Genomic DNA, 18,974 nt, shown 5'->3' with positions numbered 1-18,974 from the left:
AAAAACAAATACAAGAACTGAAAGTATGGAACCTCAGAAATGCGGAATTCCAGGCATCAGCACATAATACTGAGCTGAGTAGTACAAGCATGACCAAAAAGTGATCACATCTTAAAATTACTGTTAGCCATTATTGGGAAAAGCAATAATAAATTCAACATGTATGTGTATGTACTGTGATGTGCTGCACTTCTGCACATACCATACTTTTGCCCTCATGTGGTTAGCCAAGAGCACATGTACCAGGCAGACTCCAGCTCACTGGGCCAGGCCTCTTCACATGACATAAATATGTCTACTTGAGACAAACGCAGTATACCTCTGCCTTAGCCACACTGTGTACCAGTTACTAACTCTCCCTGGAGCTTCTCACTTTCTACCCCATCTCACCTGCAGTTCTGTTCATAAGTGCAAACAGGCTTACCAGCACGGTCCCATTCAAGTTCTCCTGGTCACAGGTGAGAGGAAAGGAGCCATCAGCTCATCGAGGGCTGTCCTTTATAAGAGTACTCCCTCTCTGTTGCTGCCTTTTTCTCTCTCTGACTGAAACTGACACACCTCTTTCTGCCCAGCTGTTTCTCCACTGACTGCTCCACGTGGCGGCGTCATGCATATGGGCTTCTGTCCATGTTTGCCGCTGGAGAGCAGCCAGTTGTCCTCAGGGCTGTACTGTAGATAGGGATCTGTTTAGAAAGGCTACATCTCCCCTCCCTGCCATTTCCTTCCCAGCAGAGAGATTGACATCGCCGCCTCCCTCCCCGCTGCAGACCCACCACACAAAACCCTCCTCCAGCAGCAGAGGGAACGGCAGTAATCTTCTCCTCCGCACGCAGGAGCCCCCCACAAAGAGGGGATTATCCGAGAGGAACCTGGCAACCTTCACTCGGGCTTTTTGATGGCGATGCACGCACTTCAATCACTCCCGGTCTCACAGGCACTGAAGATCTGGCAGAGAATCATTCCCTGTACAATCACTCATATCGATCCCCGCGGATGTACAGTAAAGGGCTGAGCCTTAAAGTCCTGCAAACTCAGCTGATGTGTCACCTTCCTGCACCGTATTTAAAGATGATTCACAGCAGTACAAAATCCGCAGAAAGTACCTAGATGCATTCCCCTCACCCCCCCACACCCAGCAGATTAGTAATTGTAATTTGTTGGGGGTGACTGAAAAGGTTGGATGAGAATGGAGGCCCACTAAGGTTATGAGTCAGTCATACTTACTTTACATTATTGTCATGCAGCAGACACTCTCCTCCAGAGAGACTTGCAAAGTGCGTCTAATAAAGTGGCGTGAAAGGTTGCACAAACAGGACACCACTAACCACACATAAACAAGCGTTGTGCCAAATATAGTGCTGAGATAAGTGTGTGATGAGATAAGCATGCAAAGTTCAACGTAATATATAGTACATGATAGTGGGACTATATTGCTCCAAATATAATGCTAACATATATCCCAACATAAATCCATAAACAGCTTTTAAATGGTAACACTGGAACGCTGGGTGTGCTGTTCCCACCCCTCACCACAAAATGTTTAAAGTTGCGCTACGCTAACGAGCTTAGCTTCACAGCTAACGAACATGAAGGCTGCGTTTTTTCCATCCGTAACATGGATGCAAGGATGCGACCAATTCTTGCACCCATGCAAGGCCTCGAGGATTAATTATTAGATTCATTAACGCGTCTGGACCCGTTTCAAACGGAATCAATTTCCATTTGGGGCAGGAAACGGTGTGCATATCAATGAGGGCGGGCTCCCGCGCTGGGAAAAAGCGGTCCTGCCCAGAAGTTTCTCTCCAGAAGTCCTCTAGCTACTCCCCCTTTTCCTCACAGCCCCTTTCCCACGCTGCTGCTGCTGCTGCTGGACGGGGAACAGGAGCACAGAGGCACGCCGTGTGCTGGCCCCACTTCCTGTCCAAACATCAACAGCAAGGGCTGGGACTTTCCTCACCGACGTGAGGGGAGGTTTCAGAAGGCAAGCCGAGGTGCGAGACCTCGAGGACAAAAACACGGTCAGGGGATCAGAGAGGCGGGAAACGGCTGAGGGCTTGGGCAACACCATCCGGGAAAAAGAAAAACATACACTGTAACAACAACAGCATTATATGCAGTGTTTTATGTACTAATTGTTGGCTACCCTGTATATGTATAACAAAACCACAGTACTTATACAAAATATTATATATCTAGGGAAAAATGAAGAACTGGGCCAAAACAAACTCATTTTGTTTGAAAAACTGATAAACACAGCATGAGACACATGACCGGTCATCCAGTGCAGAACCAGGACACAATCAGCTGAGCCAGGGGCAGCCAAGACCAGCCCAGAACCAGGAGCAGCTGCCTCATGGGGTCACATCAGTGCGTATGAGGAGACCTCAAAGAGGGATTCCACTGCATTCATACAGCATCAGACTGCATTCTGATAATGAACAATGTGGAGACACTTAGCTTTCTGAAACAAGCTATGTTTGATGTTTCTCTCTCTCTCTTTCACACACACACATACACACACACACACAGCTTTAGCGGTGCGCGCATTCTCTGCACCTCCACGCTGATTATCGCCGCATCCCTCTTTCAAGGCAGCACTGGGACTAATTAAAGGCCTTATCGCTGGCTGGTCGTCACATCGCGCCCCCCTCCCCTCCCAAACCCCCCCCCCCCCCCCCAACTGAGCATCACCACAGCAGAAACGTACATCCTGATCCATCCTTACCGCCGGCAGCGAGCAACCCCCCGAAGCCGTCACGCAAGAGCTAATGAACAGCTACAGCACCTCCTTCACTCGCCCACATTGTGATTTAGGTAACAAAATGACTGGGTGAGCCCCCGGGCCAGATCCAAGCCTGCCAGCTCCGTTCACGCAGAATTAGCAGTGTCATTTTGGGACAGCTACTTTTAATCAACTTTCATTCTAGTTGGTGCTGCACAGCATCCCAGAGCTGCTGCTGCATAGGTCTTGAAAGAACAGGGTAACATAGGATGCATGGTAAGGCCCCTCAATTTGCCACCAACAGCAGCAACACACAAGGTCTATAATTCAAATGCAAGTGGAGTGTTATAATGGTTTTCTTCTTATGTAAGGCTTGCTGCAATGTATTATACTGTTTGCTGGCTGTAATGTCTCTTTGATCATCTTGATTATTCTTGAAGTACAGCTGAGGTAAGAACACATTTCGTAATGCTGTGTTTTTTTGCTATGCGTGCACCAATACTGATTAACATCACTGAGACAAAACACTGGCAGATCAACAGCTGTGGTTTAAACCAATGCCTACTGTAACATCCTGGCCGACACTGACATTCTGCTCCGCTTTCATACGGAAGCAGTTTGCTGCACTGCGCTCCGTACCCTTGTTTTGCAGTTCTCCGCTGCGTTTTGAAGGAGACGCCGGCCCGCCCGGGGAAGGGCCCGGGATCAAGTTAAAGCACGACCCACAGGGGTCAAACGGGGGTCACCTCCTCTGAATGCGCTCCGGCCATCAGCTGTCACCGGCCATCACAAGGTGGGCCATCAAACAATGCACTTACACTGTCCCGGAGCGGGGGATGAGCACACTGTCTCAGCGCAGGGGGGCCGGGGGACTGTGACATCATCCTCCAAAATAGAACTGCAGCCCTTAACGATGAAGAGTCCAGGTTTGTGCATATTTACCACTAGCTCTTCTGCTATTCTACTGCCCATTCGAGAGCTCAAAAGCTCCTAGAGGGGTCCTTTGAGAGAACAAAACCCCAGGAAAGTGTTTGGTTGGCTGCCCCAGGCCTTTACAAATCTGCCCTGTAAGGGCAATTAGCCTCCACAGTACATTCAACTACAACCTTAAAATATTTCTGGGATTTTTCTTTAAAATTCATTGCATGTTCCAGCTGTATTATACATACTACAAGCTAAATTATCTGCCTCATCTCTAGATGCTTCCAATAAACAACCCTAGGTGCCCTTTTAAATGTATACTCATATGACCTGACAGGACATCCCTGGACACTCTCTCATCACGACTTTTTTCCTCAGTTATTTTATGTCTCTATTCCTCTTCTAAACAATGAAACCTAGAAGTGAAATTATATCAGTGGGAACCGAATAGAAGTGGAAAATCAGGGACTAAGTGTGGAGGACACAGAGGGTAGACACTGTGAATGTGAAGAGTATTCTTCACCATGTTTGCAATGTTGACGCAAACACCACCAATGCCATGCCCTCAAATATATTATTCAGTCATGTAATTGCTCCCCTCCTTCACATGTTTAACCCATCCTGGAGAGTAGAACTGAAGTAAATGTACACTAGCAGTCACATAAATCTCACTCACTGTATTTCTTGTAAATCTCAACTCACGAAACACACTCCTCACTGCATGCACATGGGTCTGTAATATCCCATAATTCAACGGGAACATGAATCTCATGAGCTACAAATCATCCTCCAATTACTCTGTCCAGCCACTGTGGCGAAGCCATGAAAACAATAAAGACGCCACACAGCCTTTCTGACACCATGTTCCCCTGGCTTCGCTGGCTCTTTCGGATTTCCTGCCGGCGCGGTTCACCTGCCACGGAGATTTTATTTTCGTACACGGCTGAATAGCCGCAGCAACAACTGCAAAGGACACTCCTAAAAATAGGCCGGGGCGTTTTGACGGCTTTGTCACTTGACTCGCCTGTGTTCGGCGGACGCCTTCGAAGGAAAAACCTTTTCCTCTAATCACTTCTTTTGTGTCTGCAAATGAGGGGATATTGCTGAAATCTGAGCTTTTAGGGTGGTGGGGAAGGGGGGGGGGGGGTAATCAAACATGACATCCCAAGAAAGACAAAAAAAAAAATGTACTTGCTTAATCTGGGCTTCAGGACTTTGCTGTCATACATTTGACAAGGTATTATAAGAACATGACAGGGACTTCCACACAGGATCACAGGACTCCAGACATAAACCCTTTCAGGTCTTGACTGAAAACTGCCCTTCGGAGGTGGAAAAGCATTAAGATGACATGTACATATGTATGCAAAATAAGCATCAAATATGTACTGCAAATTGTAAATCATGTTAGAACAAATCACACACTGAGACACACAATGGAAGATTAAACATGTTACTTTGTAAGTCATTTTAATGTGAGGTTACTAGATTAGTATTTTGGCCACTACCCCAAAGTTAGTTCACTGTGAGCTGAATCCAGACAACACATGGATCATTCCTACTGCACTATCACTCCTTAGAGCTGTTAGCTGTTAGCAACACTGAAGACGAACAGGCAAGCAGGACAAACGTTAACGGGAGAATAAAGCAGACCACGGACACTGACACAGAAGCCGGAGTTAGTAGACACAGACAGGGAACGGTTACAGTTACCTGGGCTTTAGAGCATTCCTGCCAGCCAGAATGAAATGAACGGCATCAAAGAAAAGGAAAAGATGAGAATTATCACACATGCCACATTTCATTCCCAAGATTATCAGAATTATGCTCCAAGCATTTATGTGTCCTGTAAAAAAAAGGCTGAATGACTCATGCAAGCTGAGTTTAGAGAGAGAGAGAGAGAGAGAGAGAGAGAGAGAGAGAGAGAGAGAGAAGGAAAGAGAGGGAAGGAGAGAGAAGGAGAAACGGAAAGAGTAGAGAATGGGAAAGATGGGAAAGATGAGGTAAAGAGAGAGATGGAGAGAGAGAGAGAGAGAGAGAGAGAGAGAGAGAGAGAGAGATGGAGAAAAAGAGTGACATGGAGAGAGAGAGAGAGATGGAGAAAGAGAGTGTGACATGGAGAGAGAGGGAGAGAGAGAGAGAGAGAGAGAGAGAGAGAGAGAGCGCATTTTGGTTCTTTATCATGCCCGCACAGGCTCACCATGCGACTAGAATATATGATTAAAACATCAACATCCAAGAGATGTGAGAACATGCATCTGAAGATAGGCACAGAAGAAATCGTTGGAATATAATGAGCAAAAATGAGAGAAAATCTTGATTTGAGCACAATATGCAGCATACCGAAACCCTTTTTTTCTTTTTTCCTTTGGGAGTTTGTTTACTCGTTTGCATGGTTCGCCTGATTAGCGCCAATCTGAAATGGCGCTTCTGAAACGATGGAGGGGTTTCTTATCATCCGAGAGAATTACGCGCGTTCGCAGAGTGCTGCGGACCTGTGATAATTACGCCACCTCTGCGGGGGGACCGCACAGTCCCCCCGCCGCCCGCCCTCCGAGGGCAACGGGTTCTCCAGATTAACGCAAGAAACAGAAATCCATCCTCTCTGCCAATGGGTCATTCTGTATTTAAATACAAAACAAAATTTGATTTGATGGGTGGAAACTTCCGCCAAATTCTCTGGGTTTTTAGTGGTAGGTGTTGGTAGCCTAAGTCTCCCATACTGTACATGCAATTGTAAAGTCTATGGGGAGACAACTGGATTGGATTGTCTTTCATTGTCCCAGTTTAAGGGTATTTTTCACAGCTCTTACAGTATCACAGTAGGAATAAGAAAGCATGCACACACACACACACACACACACACACACACACAGGGAGAGACATAAAGGTGTAGATGTCCTGTGGCAATCTCCATGACAGACCCTTTGAATCCTTACATTATTTATTACACAAATTTCTCCAGATGCAACAGAGGTGTGGCCTGCAGGTTGCTTTGCTAAAAGATCAAGGCTAATCACTTCCACACAACGAAAGCAATAAGGTCCGCTAGGCCCGAACGTCGGCATGCCTGCACTCCACACCGCACAGCCGCAGCACGCTGCATTTGACACACAGGACTGAGCCTCTAAGCCCCATCAATTTAAATGTGAACCAAAACGGGTGGATGTTTTGAGTTGCACTCCCAAAGGAAAAAAAAAAAAACAGGAAATTTTATGATCAGATTTCACTGCAATACAGCCCGTCACTCAAATCTCATTTCTCATGGCGGGTAGGCACAGCACTGTAACGTTCACATGAAAGGTTCCCATCCCCAGTCCCATTTTTAAACTGCGCTGGAACCCCTGAGGACGCGGGGTGACGCTACAGAGCTCTGCTGTGGGAACAGCGTTTGGACGTGCCCCAGCGCGTACGAGAAGCGCACATTCCTGAGGGGGAGGGTCAGCCGCGTCCCCCAACGTCCCCAGTGTCCCCAGCGTCCAGCTCCTGAGTTCGGATCTCCACAGCGACCCCGCCTCTGACCGCCACTCCTAAGTGCTCTGCTCAGTGTCCCTTTAGCTAATCCGCCCTGCCAGCCGTGCCAGCCCCAGGGACCGGCCGGGTGTGAAAAGCCTCCTTGTGGACGATCCAACGACCCAAGGCTGGAGAAATGCATTAGCGCTTGCGTCTTATTGGTGGCCGGTATTCCTAGGCTGTCATGCTCAGATGCACAATCTGCCCTTCTAATTTTTCACCTTTTTAAAAACTTTTTTTCTGGTTTCAGACTAATAGAGTAGCATGTGTGTGTGTTGACATACAACCATGTGAATGAATGCAGATCTGGTTTAATGCTGCTACTCTAACAAGACGCTATGGTCAAACCAGGCTATTCCTACAGGTTAGAATCAACCACTACTGTACTATCTCCTTGAAAAGTGAAAAACTGTGTTAGCCTCTATTTGTGGCCGTAGGTGGCCATTTTTGAGCAAAGGACAGAAAAAGGACCTTGCTGTAATGTATATCAAACTGCCCACTTTCTGCACACCAAAATACAGCTCTGGCTTTCCGCCTGGCTCGCAAGCATTATGAAAACTGAGAATTGTACATCTGCATTTCTGGACCATGAGAGAGTTCAGCATTCTATTTTTACAACAAGCCGAGTATCAATTAGGGTCAATGACGTCAGCGGCTTATTTTTTCCCCTTTGTAATAATGCTAATAAGTGAAAGCAGACATCATTATGGTGTTCAGCATCTGAAGAGGCCAAGCCATACAAACAGTGAATAAGGGCCACAAATAAGATCCTTTGCGCTTGCGTTTTGGAGATCAAACTCGTGGAAGCTAGTGGATCTTAACAGCAGACCCTATTAATAAGTGCATTCATGCATGAAGCAAATAGAGGAGGGAGGCTGATGTAATCTCATGGCATTAATTTAGTTCACAGAGCCAGAAGGCTGCAGGGCTACCGAGGAATGCTCTGCCTCAGAACTCCCCCATCTCCCAGCGTTTTAATGCAGGCTCTGGTGAAGGCATGGGTGCCATTCAATGAGGAACATCTGTCTGTGCTTCTGCGCCAATGTCTTTTTTTCCCCGCCCCATTAATATAGAGTATATATGGTATGGAGGGGGGAAAAAAAAAATCAGCTTATGTTCTCACGGCTGTCACGACTTAATGTCAGCTCCTGGGTGACAGTAGCAGCAGGAAATGGAGGAAATTTCTCTAGAACGTAGAAGGTTTTGACTCATGGCAATTCACTACAACCATATTGTGCATAAAAAAACATAAAGCAGCATGTATTGCAGAAAAATGACAGCTGAGACTCTTTCTGAGACACTATATGGTTAAATTTAAGCCTGGGATATGAATAAATTTGAGCCTTAAGATGCTAGAAGAGGAAGGAAATGTGTTAACATTATGGGGCTGATTTTAAGTACTCCCTCCACCTCCCAACCCCCTCCACCAGCAGACAGTTAACAGCCCCCAGAGCGGCTTTCCCTGAGTAAAAAGGAGGCCCACACACTCACCGTGTGGTATCCCCGGGGTAAGGGCGGCTTGCCGACGGGGTACGGGTCCACCGTGTCGATGATGGTCTGCCTCTCGCCCTTCTGGTTGATCTTGCGGAATCTCCTGCGGGACTGCCGGTGCGATGCTTGCCTCTGGAAGTACTCCTCATTTTCATCCATATAGTCCACCTGAGCGGAGGGGAGGGGAGGAGAGAGGGGAGAGGGCTGAGCTCGGGGGGCTGACCGCCTGGCTTCCCTAATGCAGCAGACGCCGTACCAGCAGCAGCAGCAGCAGCGGGAGCGGCAGTCTGACTGGGCTCTACCTCACAGAGGCAGACCCAGGGAGCTCGCCGCTCACCGAGACGCAGAACGCGAGAACGGCGACGTGCGAGAAAAGGATTAGAGACTCTGCCTCCCCCCTTCACGGGCGCGGCGCCGCTTTACCTGTTCGTCCGGCCGCCAGGCGGGGTTTGGGTTTCGCCGAGCCGTGTCGGGAAAGGCACGCACAGAGCGAGGGAGAGCACGGCGATGCTCGCATAGTCCCTCCCGACGGGAGACTGAAGGACAGACGCGGCGCTAGGTGCGCGCGGAGCTGACAAAAATTAACCGGCAACTCAGCAAATCTTTTAATCTGCCACCAGGCTCCCCGCATAAAGGCGCACCTCCCAGTCAGCGGCGGGGACGCCGACGGCAAATTAACCGGAAAGAGACGGACCGAGTCCCCGGGAAGCATCAGTCAATCAAATTCAGCACAAAACAACACAAGGAAAAAAAAAAAAAAAAAAAAAACTCCCATCTGACACAATTGAGGGGGGGAAAAAAAAAAGCAATATAGCACCGCCGGTCTAGCGGGTTACTACATTAAAATTATGATTGATGAAGACAGATGACATGTGTACTGCAATAACTGGTGATAAAAGGACTGAGGTTTTAAAAGAGGATTATTGCTTACACATTCCATTCTTGTCGGTGTCAGAGCAGACCCATATTTCACAGCATTGTGCCTCCTGTGTAGCATATACCCGCGCCATGCTATCTGCTGCCATGGCAACGGCCGGGGAGCCCAGCAAAAAGGTTTGGAGTACAACCAGCATGAAAAACGGTACCCGTGTTGCAGTGACACAGGCGGTTCTGATGAGGACAAAGCCAAAGGCTCACAGGAACAGCCTCGTTTCGCGGGCGAGAAATGAAACCGCTCCCTATACACAGCTGAAACCATCGTAACAGCACCTCCAGACAAGATGACAGTTCAGACAGATACCAGGAACGCAGTTCCACACGCATTTCACAGACTCCATCCGGTCCCTGTCACACATCTCCTACCTAAATTAAGCCAACGCTACCTAAAATGTCACACCGTTGAATGCGGACGCTTTGGGTAAAACTCGGGCTTAAATACGGCAGAGGGGAATACGCCAGGCACGTGAAGCGTTTTACTCCAGGGGCGCCCCACATACAAGCTGCCCGGCAGCCTATGATTTAGTGTGGAGAGCCGGCAGACAATACGACCGGCATATTTTACCATAAACACGCAGACACGACACATGAGAATGCCTGTCTCAGTCTGTGCTGACTGCACACACCTCAGCCCCAACGCCCCAGATACTACCAGCAGCAGCCAGGGAGAACAGGCACAGAGCCCGTGCACCGCAGCAGGTACCAGCACGGAGCCGAAAAACTGTGCAACAGACAAGCGTCTCTGCTAAACATCCTTATTCATGCACCAGCTGTAGATACTAGGGTTGCAACATTCGGTTCAAATACTGTTGACCACTGAAGAGCTCATTGTTGGCTCAAAAAAAAACACAAAAATTGACCCGTTTCCCATGTTTCAACGGGCCCAGGTGTAGGTCAGCTATACTTGAGGCAAGCTGGAGGCACTTCCACAACCAGCTGACCCTGGCTGATAATATGTGAGGTAAAACCCAGACACAATAGCAGGATGGCCTGGAGCGCAGTGCAGATAAAGCAGGAGCTGCTCCTCCTGTATCAGATACCACAGCTGCAGAGCTTTTGCTTACTTGAGTAGCAGTAGCAGTGCTGGTATCCTATCACTGATATTCATGCTAGAAAATAAACATCGCCGCCTGAGCTTCATGCCAGATTTACATTTAATCAGCACTCTCACCAAAGCAGGAAAAACAGAAGTACGAGCATGAGAATTTCTTCCTCAGTCGCAGACTAGCGGGCGCCCACCCAAATGAGATGAGCGATCTTGTGATTTATTTTCACACATAAGCAACCGGGACGGGGGGGGGGGGGAGGATCCAGGGCAGTTCCAGCTCAGAGATGTTCCACAGTCAGCAAGCACCTCAGTGGGTTGGAAGCCCAACAGCCAAAAAGCAGTCCACCACACCAGCATGTACGACAGCAACGCAAACACGGCGGGGCCCGCGCAAACTGCCAAACATGGACAAAAAAACCAGCTCAGCGATTCCGAGACAAATAAGATCATAGGAAGCACATGATGTGTCCCATGATGCAACACAGTCCGCCTCAGTGCGGTGAAGATTCAGCAGGCTCGCACTAAATGGCTCCCGTTTATGAGGAGATATAGCTCAGACGCGCTGGCTATCCAGGAATCTCAGCGCGTAAAAGGGGGAGCGTGTGTGCACAGTGCCGGCGGTGCTCTACAACGGGCTAAATGCTGTCACTCACGAACGGCGATAATCCTCTCTGTTTAATAAAGTAATCCATCATTCATTGCTTGGTGGTACTGTGCCATTTCCGCCCGTGACATCGGTAAATATCAACTCTCAACCTCCGGACCTGCTGCTTGCTGGTGCTGTCATTGCAATTTTCACAGAACTTGTCACTGGTCAACATACAGCCAATGAGACAAAATTACAGGTGTATAATAAAACCACTCATCTAGAACAGTACTTGGTGATATTGGTTAAACGAAAACAGCATGATATGCAGCTATTACCCACATTAACAATATCCTTACCTTTTTAATATTTTTCAATTTTTTTAAAAGTCCTGTTCTTATTTAAATGTAGTTACATACCTAACAATGCTTGGCAAAGATGATACATCTGGAATAAGCTGAAGTTAAAATTACTGGATACTCCGTAACTGTCTCAAAGTTTTTTTCACACAAAAATGAAGACAAGAAAACAGAGCTGATGATTTAACTGACAAGTGAATCCTTGTGTGTGTGAAATGCAAATTACATTTAAAATATCCTCACTCATAAATGCTTTCATAGCGCGGACTTTATCTTTGTTGTGCTGCCCGGCCGCAGAGGTCACTTTGCACATCTCAGATCTTGTTACAGCTGTGGAATTTTTCATGCATTTTATGTTTTTAAAACACACATTAAATGTAAAGTAAAATTTTTATTATTTAGTTGTAACAAATGCTACTTCAGACTTCTCAGTTTAATTCAGGAAAAAACATACCAGTGATAACAATGGGTCATGTACCAATAGCTCATGTACCAAGGAAGTGTTCACTATGCAACCAGCATCAGTTATGCTAGGAGCATGACATTCAGGGAGCAATTTCTAATTTTTTTTTTTTTTTAAATGAAGCCTTCTTATCTGTCATGCCATGCCACTACTCAAAGAATCACATTGTCTCACGTCATCGTTGTTTAAAAACTGTTTACCAACATGCTCTGTTCTATATATTTTCCTTAATGACGTGACTCTCTAGCATATGTCTTTAATTACATGACATGTCTGAACATGTAAGATATGGACAAGACTTAATTAGTGAGTATAACATAAAGCCCAGAGTGGTTTTCTGACTAGTTTATCTGCATCTTCACTGGAAATGAGGAGGAACCGGTCAACATTCTCTGGAGTAAGAGACCGCAGATTCCACACGTCCAACCAAATGAGGCTTCAGACGTTCTCTGCTATGAAGAGTGCCGATAAGGGAGTAAACAACAAGGGCAGCAGGCCAGAAGAAAGCCCAGCAGCCAACCCCCCCACCAAAGACTTACCACAATCATCTCTGAGGGCTCCAGCACGATGCACTCACAGCCGCGTCTCAGGCTGCCCGCCGAACGCTTTCCGAAGCTGAGGAGACACAAAACACAAGGAGGGGAGGGGGGGGGGTAAGTCAAACGCTGCTCGTTTACCTCAGAACACTTCAGAGGAGCACCCTGCAGGGTGTGGGTGGAGGCAGGTGGAGGCACAGAGCAGATGTTGGCACCCTGAAAACGCACTTGACTGACAGTCAGGCGCCGCAGCTCTGGATCCTTCTAGAAGCACACCGTGTGACATTAGCGAGTCTCTTGTTCGGCTTTGACAGGGAGCGGTGGTGAACGCATACAGGGGGGGCGGGCGCCAGGTGAACATCACAAACACGCCACACAGATGTACTGTTTGTTCGCTCCAAGGGCTCTGTGGTTGCCAGGTGGTTCCTGTGGGACCGAGCAGCGCTCCGAGGACAACGGCCCTGTGGAAACTTCCACCCACTGACAGCCTGTCATGACAACGCCGTCTACGCAGGGCGGCTAGACGACTTACCATGTAGAGTGACAGAGAGCACTCCCACGATGGAAACCGGAATCGTGTACAGGTAGTACTGCTGAGGACTTGCTACTGAACCCTAACCCCCAAATGCTGCAGGCTGTGGGGTGTACAGGCTTCTGTTCCAGTCAGGTACCTTATTTCTCTTACGACTGTCTCAAATGCACCTATTTCTCTCTACCTCCACAGCTCTGAGACAGTGGGTTAAAAAGAGCTGGGAAGCCTGCTGGATTATGGCCCTTCCAGGACCTGAGATGAGAAGCCCTGGTTTCAGAGCAGACATTCAGACATATAAACACAATGCTACTGGTCCCTTAAGCCAGCTTCCATATGGCTGAGCTCCACGACAGTATTCAGTATGAAGGAGCAAACCTCTTCACGATATTACAGCAGAATCTGCTGACTCCTTCTCGAGACAGTGAGATTTGATCAGAGTAATTACTATTCATACAAGGTCCTCTCGTACTGTAATTAATATGCTCAGTTAGTAGCTTGTTCATTCCAGTTCTACATTAAGATATGCCCAAGGGGCTTGCTGTGCACAGAACCGACCGAGTACGAGAGCAGGAGTTCTTCATGCGTTCTCAGGTGAGGCACTAATATTTCTATTAAAGCAATTACATTTCTCTGTTGGATATGCATTTCTATGGTTGATTTCTCATTTACTCCTATAATTTACATGTGAAAATCAGAATATTATGTTTCCTTAATCAGGACTCCTTTCGTAACATGTTTTCAAACAGCTGGTAGATGTGAACATTAAATATTAATACAATTCTCAATAAGTTACACATTCACATGTGGTTGCATTCAATGAACTGGATGGTAGTCTCAAAAACAAGTTGATCGAGAATGCCAAATTGTACAGTCAGACAGATCTACAGTAACACTATGCAGTATGTAGACTTTCATTTAGACATAAGACAGTGAGTAATATCTGTTAATAGAATAGCCTGCGCTTTATCAAATTTATCAAGTATTGCAATGAGGAACTTGATATTAATTTTACTCAGAGGTTATATAACATTAATCCTTGAACACCTTGGTAGGACTTGAACAATACAACAACAGTACTCACACGGAATTAAAATGCATCAACTCTGAATATAATAACACGTATTAATAGAACACTGTGCTGCCTACACCAAGGCCAGTGCATAATTTACCCACAACGCCATGTTGGCTCTAACTGTATGCACTGCCGCTGCTGCTGCTGCATCCACCAAGGCCAGCGCAGAGCTATAACTATGACGGAGCCATGTTGGCTCTTTAATGGAATGTGCTAGTGTCTCCATCAAGGCCAGTGCAGGGATTAAGTCACAACGCTATGTTGGCTTTTCAGCAGAAAGCATTACAGCTGCTGCCGCCACCATCAAGGCCATTAGAGGGTTTATGAATAGTATGTATAATATTATTTAACACAACACGTAGTGCCTGCTTCCTACAGCAAAACAAGCACAGATTAACTTGGCATGCCATGTTTATGCTGCAATGCGATGTAATGACGTCTCTACTGACACAGATGCCATTTTGGATATTTACAGGGACACACCTCGCCAAATCCTGAAGATGGAGTGCCACTCTCTCTATCACCAGAAAACACCTGTTCACACCAGAGCCAGAAGTGGCCAAAATCCTCCATTTATAATCGTAAATATTTCCAAGATGCAAAGATGTTCCCAAACAAAGAGGAAAAAAAAAAAGCTATGTTTCAACGCCTGCAGTCTGTGATGCTCTGCAATAATAAAGCTGGCAGTGCTGGTGATTAGCATGGCAGCCAACTGGTATTGTCTGTGGCCAATGAGCACTGTGCAGATTGAGCATGCTCAGTAATGCCTAGTGGCAGCTGTAGACATGCAAGTCCCAGTTCCCCCATATTACATTGTTCTGCATCCCATACCTCATATTCCTTAATGTTAAGCAATATATACACAAATCAGATTCATATTTTTCATGAGTTTTCAATGCGCTAAGGAAAGTGCTATTTTCGAGGATTGTTTTCACCGCCGCAGTGGTAAAACACCTGTGAGATCAGGCTGCTTTGAAGATGGAGCTGAGAGGGAAAATATGTTTTGAGACAGATTACTTTCCAATATAGTCTGTGGTATTTTGAACACACACTTGCAGATCCTCTTGGCAGCAAACACCACTCACCACTTACTTGAAAATGGGCTTAATACACAAGCCAGCCACAAAGGCAATTTGTTCACAATATGAGCACACTGGCGTTTCTGGATGCAATAGTAAATGACATGAAGCGGGTGACTTCGCAGGAGAGAAATGCATTTTACTAGCTGTAAAAGACAGAAGTAAGAATGAGCCTTTTTTTTTTTTTTTTTTTTTTAGACTCGAGCAATTCCCAATTATTTTTCAAGGGCAATATAACTTTTACAGTTTTCTGTGACTTCCCGAGATGAGAATATTCTCAGGAATTTTCAAGAAAAACATGATTATTACGATGAGGATGATGATGACGATGATGATTATTACTACAATTGCCTGGCACACATGCTTGTCCAGACCAATTTACATGTTTACATTAAATGGCTTACACTAGCTTTGTCTGTCCTCTGTGCTTGACAACAAATTTAAAGGACCCAAAGATAAAAACTATTTATTTATATACCTCTGACTATCTGACAAAAGGGATGCTGACGGCCCACCTGTTATTTATCAGCACCGCTGTGTACGTCAGAGTTCCACACAAATGACCTTGGTGTGCAGACGTCATAAAGCAACGCAATCTCAACACTCAGCGGGTACAAAGCGTATTTAAGTAAGTGACCAACACTGCACGGCATTGGTAAATGTGACATTACAGCTGCACCACCTACAGTGCATATTTATAGAAATGAAAGAAACCCTGCATGTATAGGGATAGACTGTTAGGGGGAAGTGAAAAACGTGAGACTGAGCAGTTGTACTCAGTGGTTGTATGTATGGGTGCAAGTACTCATCCATGACCGCTGTGAAGGAGACTTGTGGTGCTTCAGCGTCTCTCAGTGTCTATGCCACGGCTCTCCGCCAGCTAATCACGAGTCACCAGCGCGCCGGAGTGACAGTAAACCATCTCTCAACAGAGGAGCGGGAGGTTAAATTATTCATGGAGCGCCACAGCACCTGCTTTCAGCACCAGAGCTCACCATTCGGTCCAGACGCAGAGCTGGGGGCTCGGGGCCGGGCCGTGGAGGGAGGGAGCAGAGAGACACCACCCCACCCTCCCCCCACCACCTAATCTGGGGCCTCTCCAGGCCTGTTACACAACACTCTGTCCCACCGCTGGAATGGAATTCCACAGAGGAGGAATGTAAACTGTCACCGGCATTACGTCCATGGAGGCATAAGAGTGTGTGTGTGTGTGTGTGTGTGTGTGTCTGTATATGTGTGAGTACGGGCACACATGGGTGCACTTTAGGGAGCTGCTACTATTTTGTCCGCATTTTCTTCCTCTTTTGGTAAAACGAGTCACTGCTGTTACTACCGAGAGAGACCTCCACTCAGCGAGTCAGTCAGTCGGTGAGAAGCACTGTTTCGCTGCTTCCTCCAGTGGCAGCCAAAAACAACAGCCCCTTATGCTGAATAACACTGGCTGCAATAGCAGCAATTCTGTTCAACACCAGAGAAACGACTTAACAGGAGTGGCACAAAACCATCACAACACCAACACACAGATAGAGGAGAAAGAGAACAGCAACAGCAGCTGAAACGCTGGCTCTTCGAGTTCCTCTTCAATGGTCGTCTCTCCTGACAGACAGACGCGCTCTCTCCGCCACAGTGAGTTTGCTAAAAATAAACCGCAGCGGTGCAGCTAATGGCGTCATTTCATCAGCGCATCACCGAGCAGCCGCTCGACCTGCTCAACACCAACCGCTAGCTCTGCCCGTGAGCTGGAGCAAAGCTACCACAGCCAGCTCACATGAAGTAGCGAGGGACGTGGGGAACCACGCGGCCCTTCCAGGGTTACACAAATATAACCAGCTTTACGATAACGACGAGCGCTTTGCCGTTGCAGCCTGGTCGACCAGTGCCGTGTCCAGTGTGGACCATGCGTTGCTTTAAATGCGCTTTTATTAGCATCTGAAATCAGATCAAAATATTGACCGTTCGCTCATGACTTCAGTGCCAAAAATACTTCCAGCATCATGATTACAGAGAAACATTTTGGGTTTGTTTTTCTCATCATTTGGCTGAGGTAGAAAAATAAAAAAAGTATGACTGGCAGAGATTTTCTTGTATTTGCCCTGTTCTTCATCAAACACGTTACTCACGTTGTAATCCTGCTATGGCCTCACTGAAGCAGCCTCGTGCACTGCTTATGGAGAGCGAACTGAGCTAAAATATGACTGTCTGAGAATGAGGCAAACCCTGACAAAAGGCAGCGCAGCGTCACACCGCATCTTTCCACACAAGCTCGCGTTCCTACCCGGCGCCAGACTGCAGAGCATTCCTTTCGTCGTTGGAGAGCTGAGAAATCTCTGAAACTTTACTTTCCACGGCTCAAAACTCCTCCGCATACAAGGAGGAGGACGAGAGATAGTGAGAGTGACAGCCACCGAGTGTGACAGATAGAGAGAGAGATAGGGGAGATACTGTGCGACAGAGAGTGAGCTGGAGATAGCTCACGAGAGAGAGAGAGATACAGAGATAGCACAGGATAGACAGAAACAGAGAGAGAGCTGCTCACCTTCCCCTTCACTGAAATGAAGCTGCCTTGTTTCCCCCTCAGACAACCACAGTCACAACCAGCATGCCCCTCGTGCAAAGCGCCATGTGAGTGTGTGTGTGCGCGCGTGCGAGTGTGTGTGTATTCATACTGCACTGATGTGCGGCCAACATTCCAGCGGACAGCCCATTTCCTGCTCGGGCGACCCAGCAGTCAGCTGGCCGCTGTCCTGAGTGACGCGCTGACTGTCCCTCTAGGATCCTACCACCACCCAGCAGATCCCGCCCCCATTCCCTGATAGCCACGCCTCCACTCATTGCCAGAGATTCTACAGTAACCAGGTCCTCAAGTGACCGCACTTTCAGTAACAGCTGTCTGCACCAGAGAAGTCAGTTTTGATGGGTAAACAACATCACTGAAGGAGCTCCGCTGAACTCCTTTTTTTTTGGAGGTGACATTTTCAATACGTATTCAGAACTCTTTCTATCCCATACTATGCTTACTGGATATCGGCTACAAGCTGTTAATAAAAGAAAATAAGTGTTACAGATAAGCTTTGGCCATGCCCTACTGACTGCAGTAGAGAAGAGACATGCTCTCCTCGATATAACCTCATTCTGAATCACTCTACATGAACCGTGGAAGTAGGCACGAGTCTTCCCTCTGTTGACGGTCTTAACCCTCACCATTTCCCATGATGCCTCACTTTCCTTACCTCATGCCAACCTTTCCTCCCTGTCCAATCCCAATGGTATCATATGGACCATCCCACTCAACATGTCTGATAATCCCACAGTATGGAGGGAGATTCTCACCCACTGGCCCTTCAGTGAGGAACTCTGACATAGCCCTTCCTCATGCTGCCATTTAGCCTTATCATAAGAAGAAGCAATATCTGATACAGAGAGAGGTCGACCTTTTGTGTTCTTCCTATTGCGAGTAACTTCAGTAGAATGAGCAGTGACCTGCTCTGGCTGATTTTAACCACTCCAGTTCAGGCAGGTCACTAACTGACATTAAAATAACATCAAGGCACAATGATGACAGATCGATGTCACCCATTCCCTGCCACAAGTAAAGTGCTTAACGAAATTACATTGATTTTGATTGCTTTCGAAACATAAATGAGACATTGTAAAGTAAAGGAATCAGATAAAGCACTGCCAGCACTCCACCATTGGCATTGTATATGTTCAGCTCT

General features: G+C 47.0%; 1 protein-coding gene across 7 annotated transcripts in view; it reads right to left on the bottom strand.

Moving 5' to 3' along the window:
• LOC118769425 (rap guanine nucleotide exchange factor 2-like) overlaps nucleotides 1–18,974 on the bottom strand; it is a 104,715-nt gene that overhangs the window by 38,776 nt on the left and 46,965 nt on the right. For 5 of the 7 annotated variants that reach the window (XM_036516500.1, XM_036516506.1, XM_036516499.1 and 2 more), the window contains exons 5-7: nucleotides 12,579–12,654; nucleotides 8,648–8,815; nucleotides 5,357–5,374 (exon numbers count right to left, since the gene is read on the bottom strand). In XM_036516500.1, the coding sequence (XP_036372393.1) occupies nucleotides 5,357–5,374; nucleotides 8,648–8,815; nucleotides 12,579–12,654 (262 nt within the window). The remainder of the gene's footprint in view (nucleotides 1–5,356; nucleotides 5,375–8,647; nucleotides 8,816–12,578; nucleotides 12,655–18,974) is intronic. The other 2 variants (XM_036516502.1, XM_036516504.1) reach the window with 1 other exon arrangement.

Source organism: Megalops cyprinoides, chromosome 22 (assembly GCF_013368585.1).
Source record: "Megalops cyprinoides isolate fMegCyp1 chromosome 22, fMegCyp1.pri, whole genome shotgun sequence".
Taxonomy (NCBI): Eukaryota; Metazoa; Chordata; class Actinopteri; order Elopiformes; family Megalopidae; genus Megalops; species Megalops cyprinoides.
This window is presented reverse-complemented; position numbering and strand designations above follow the sequence as displayed.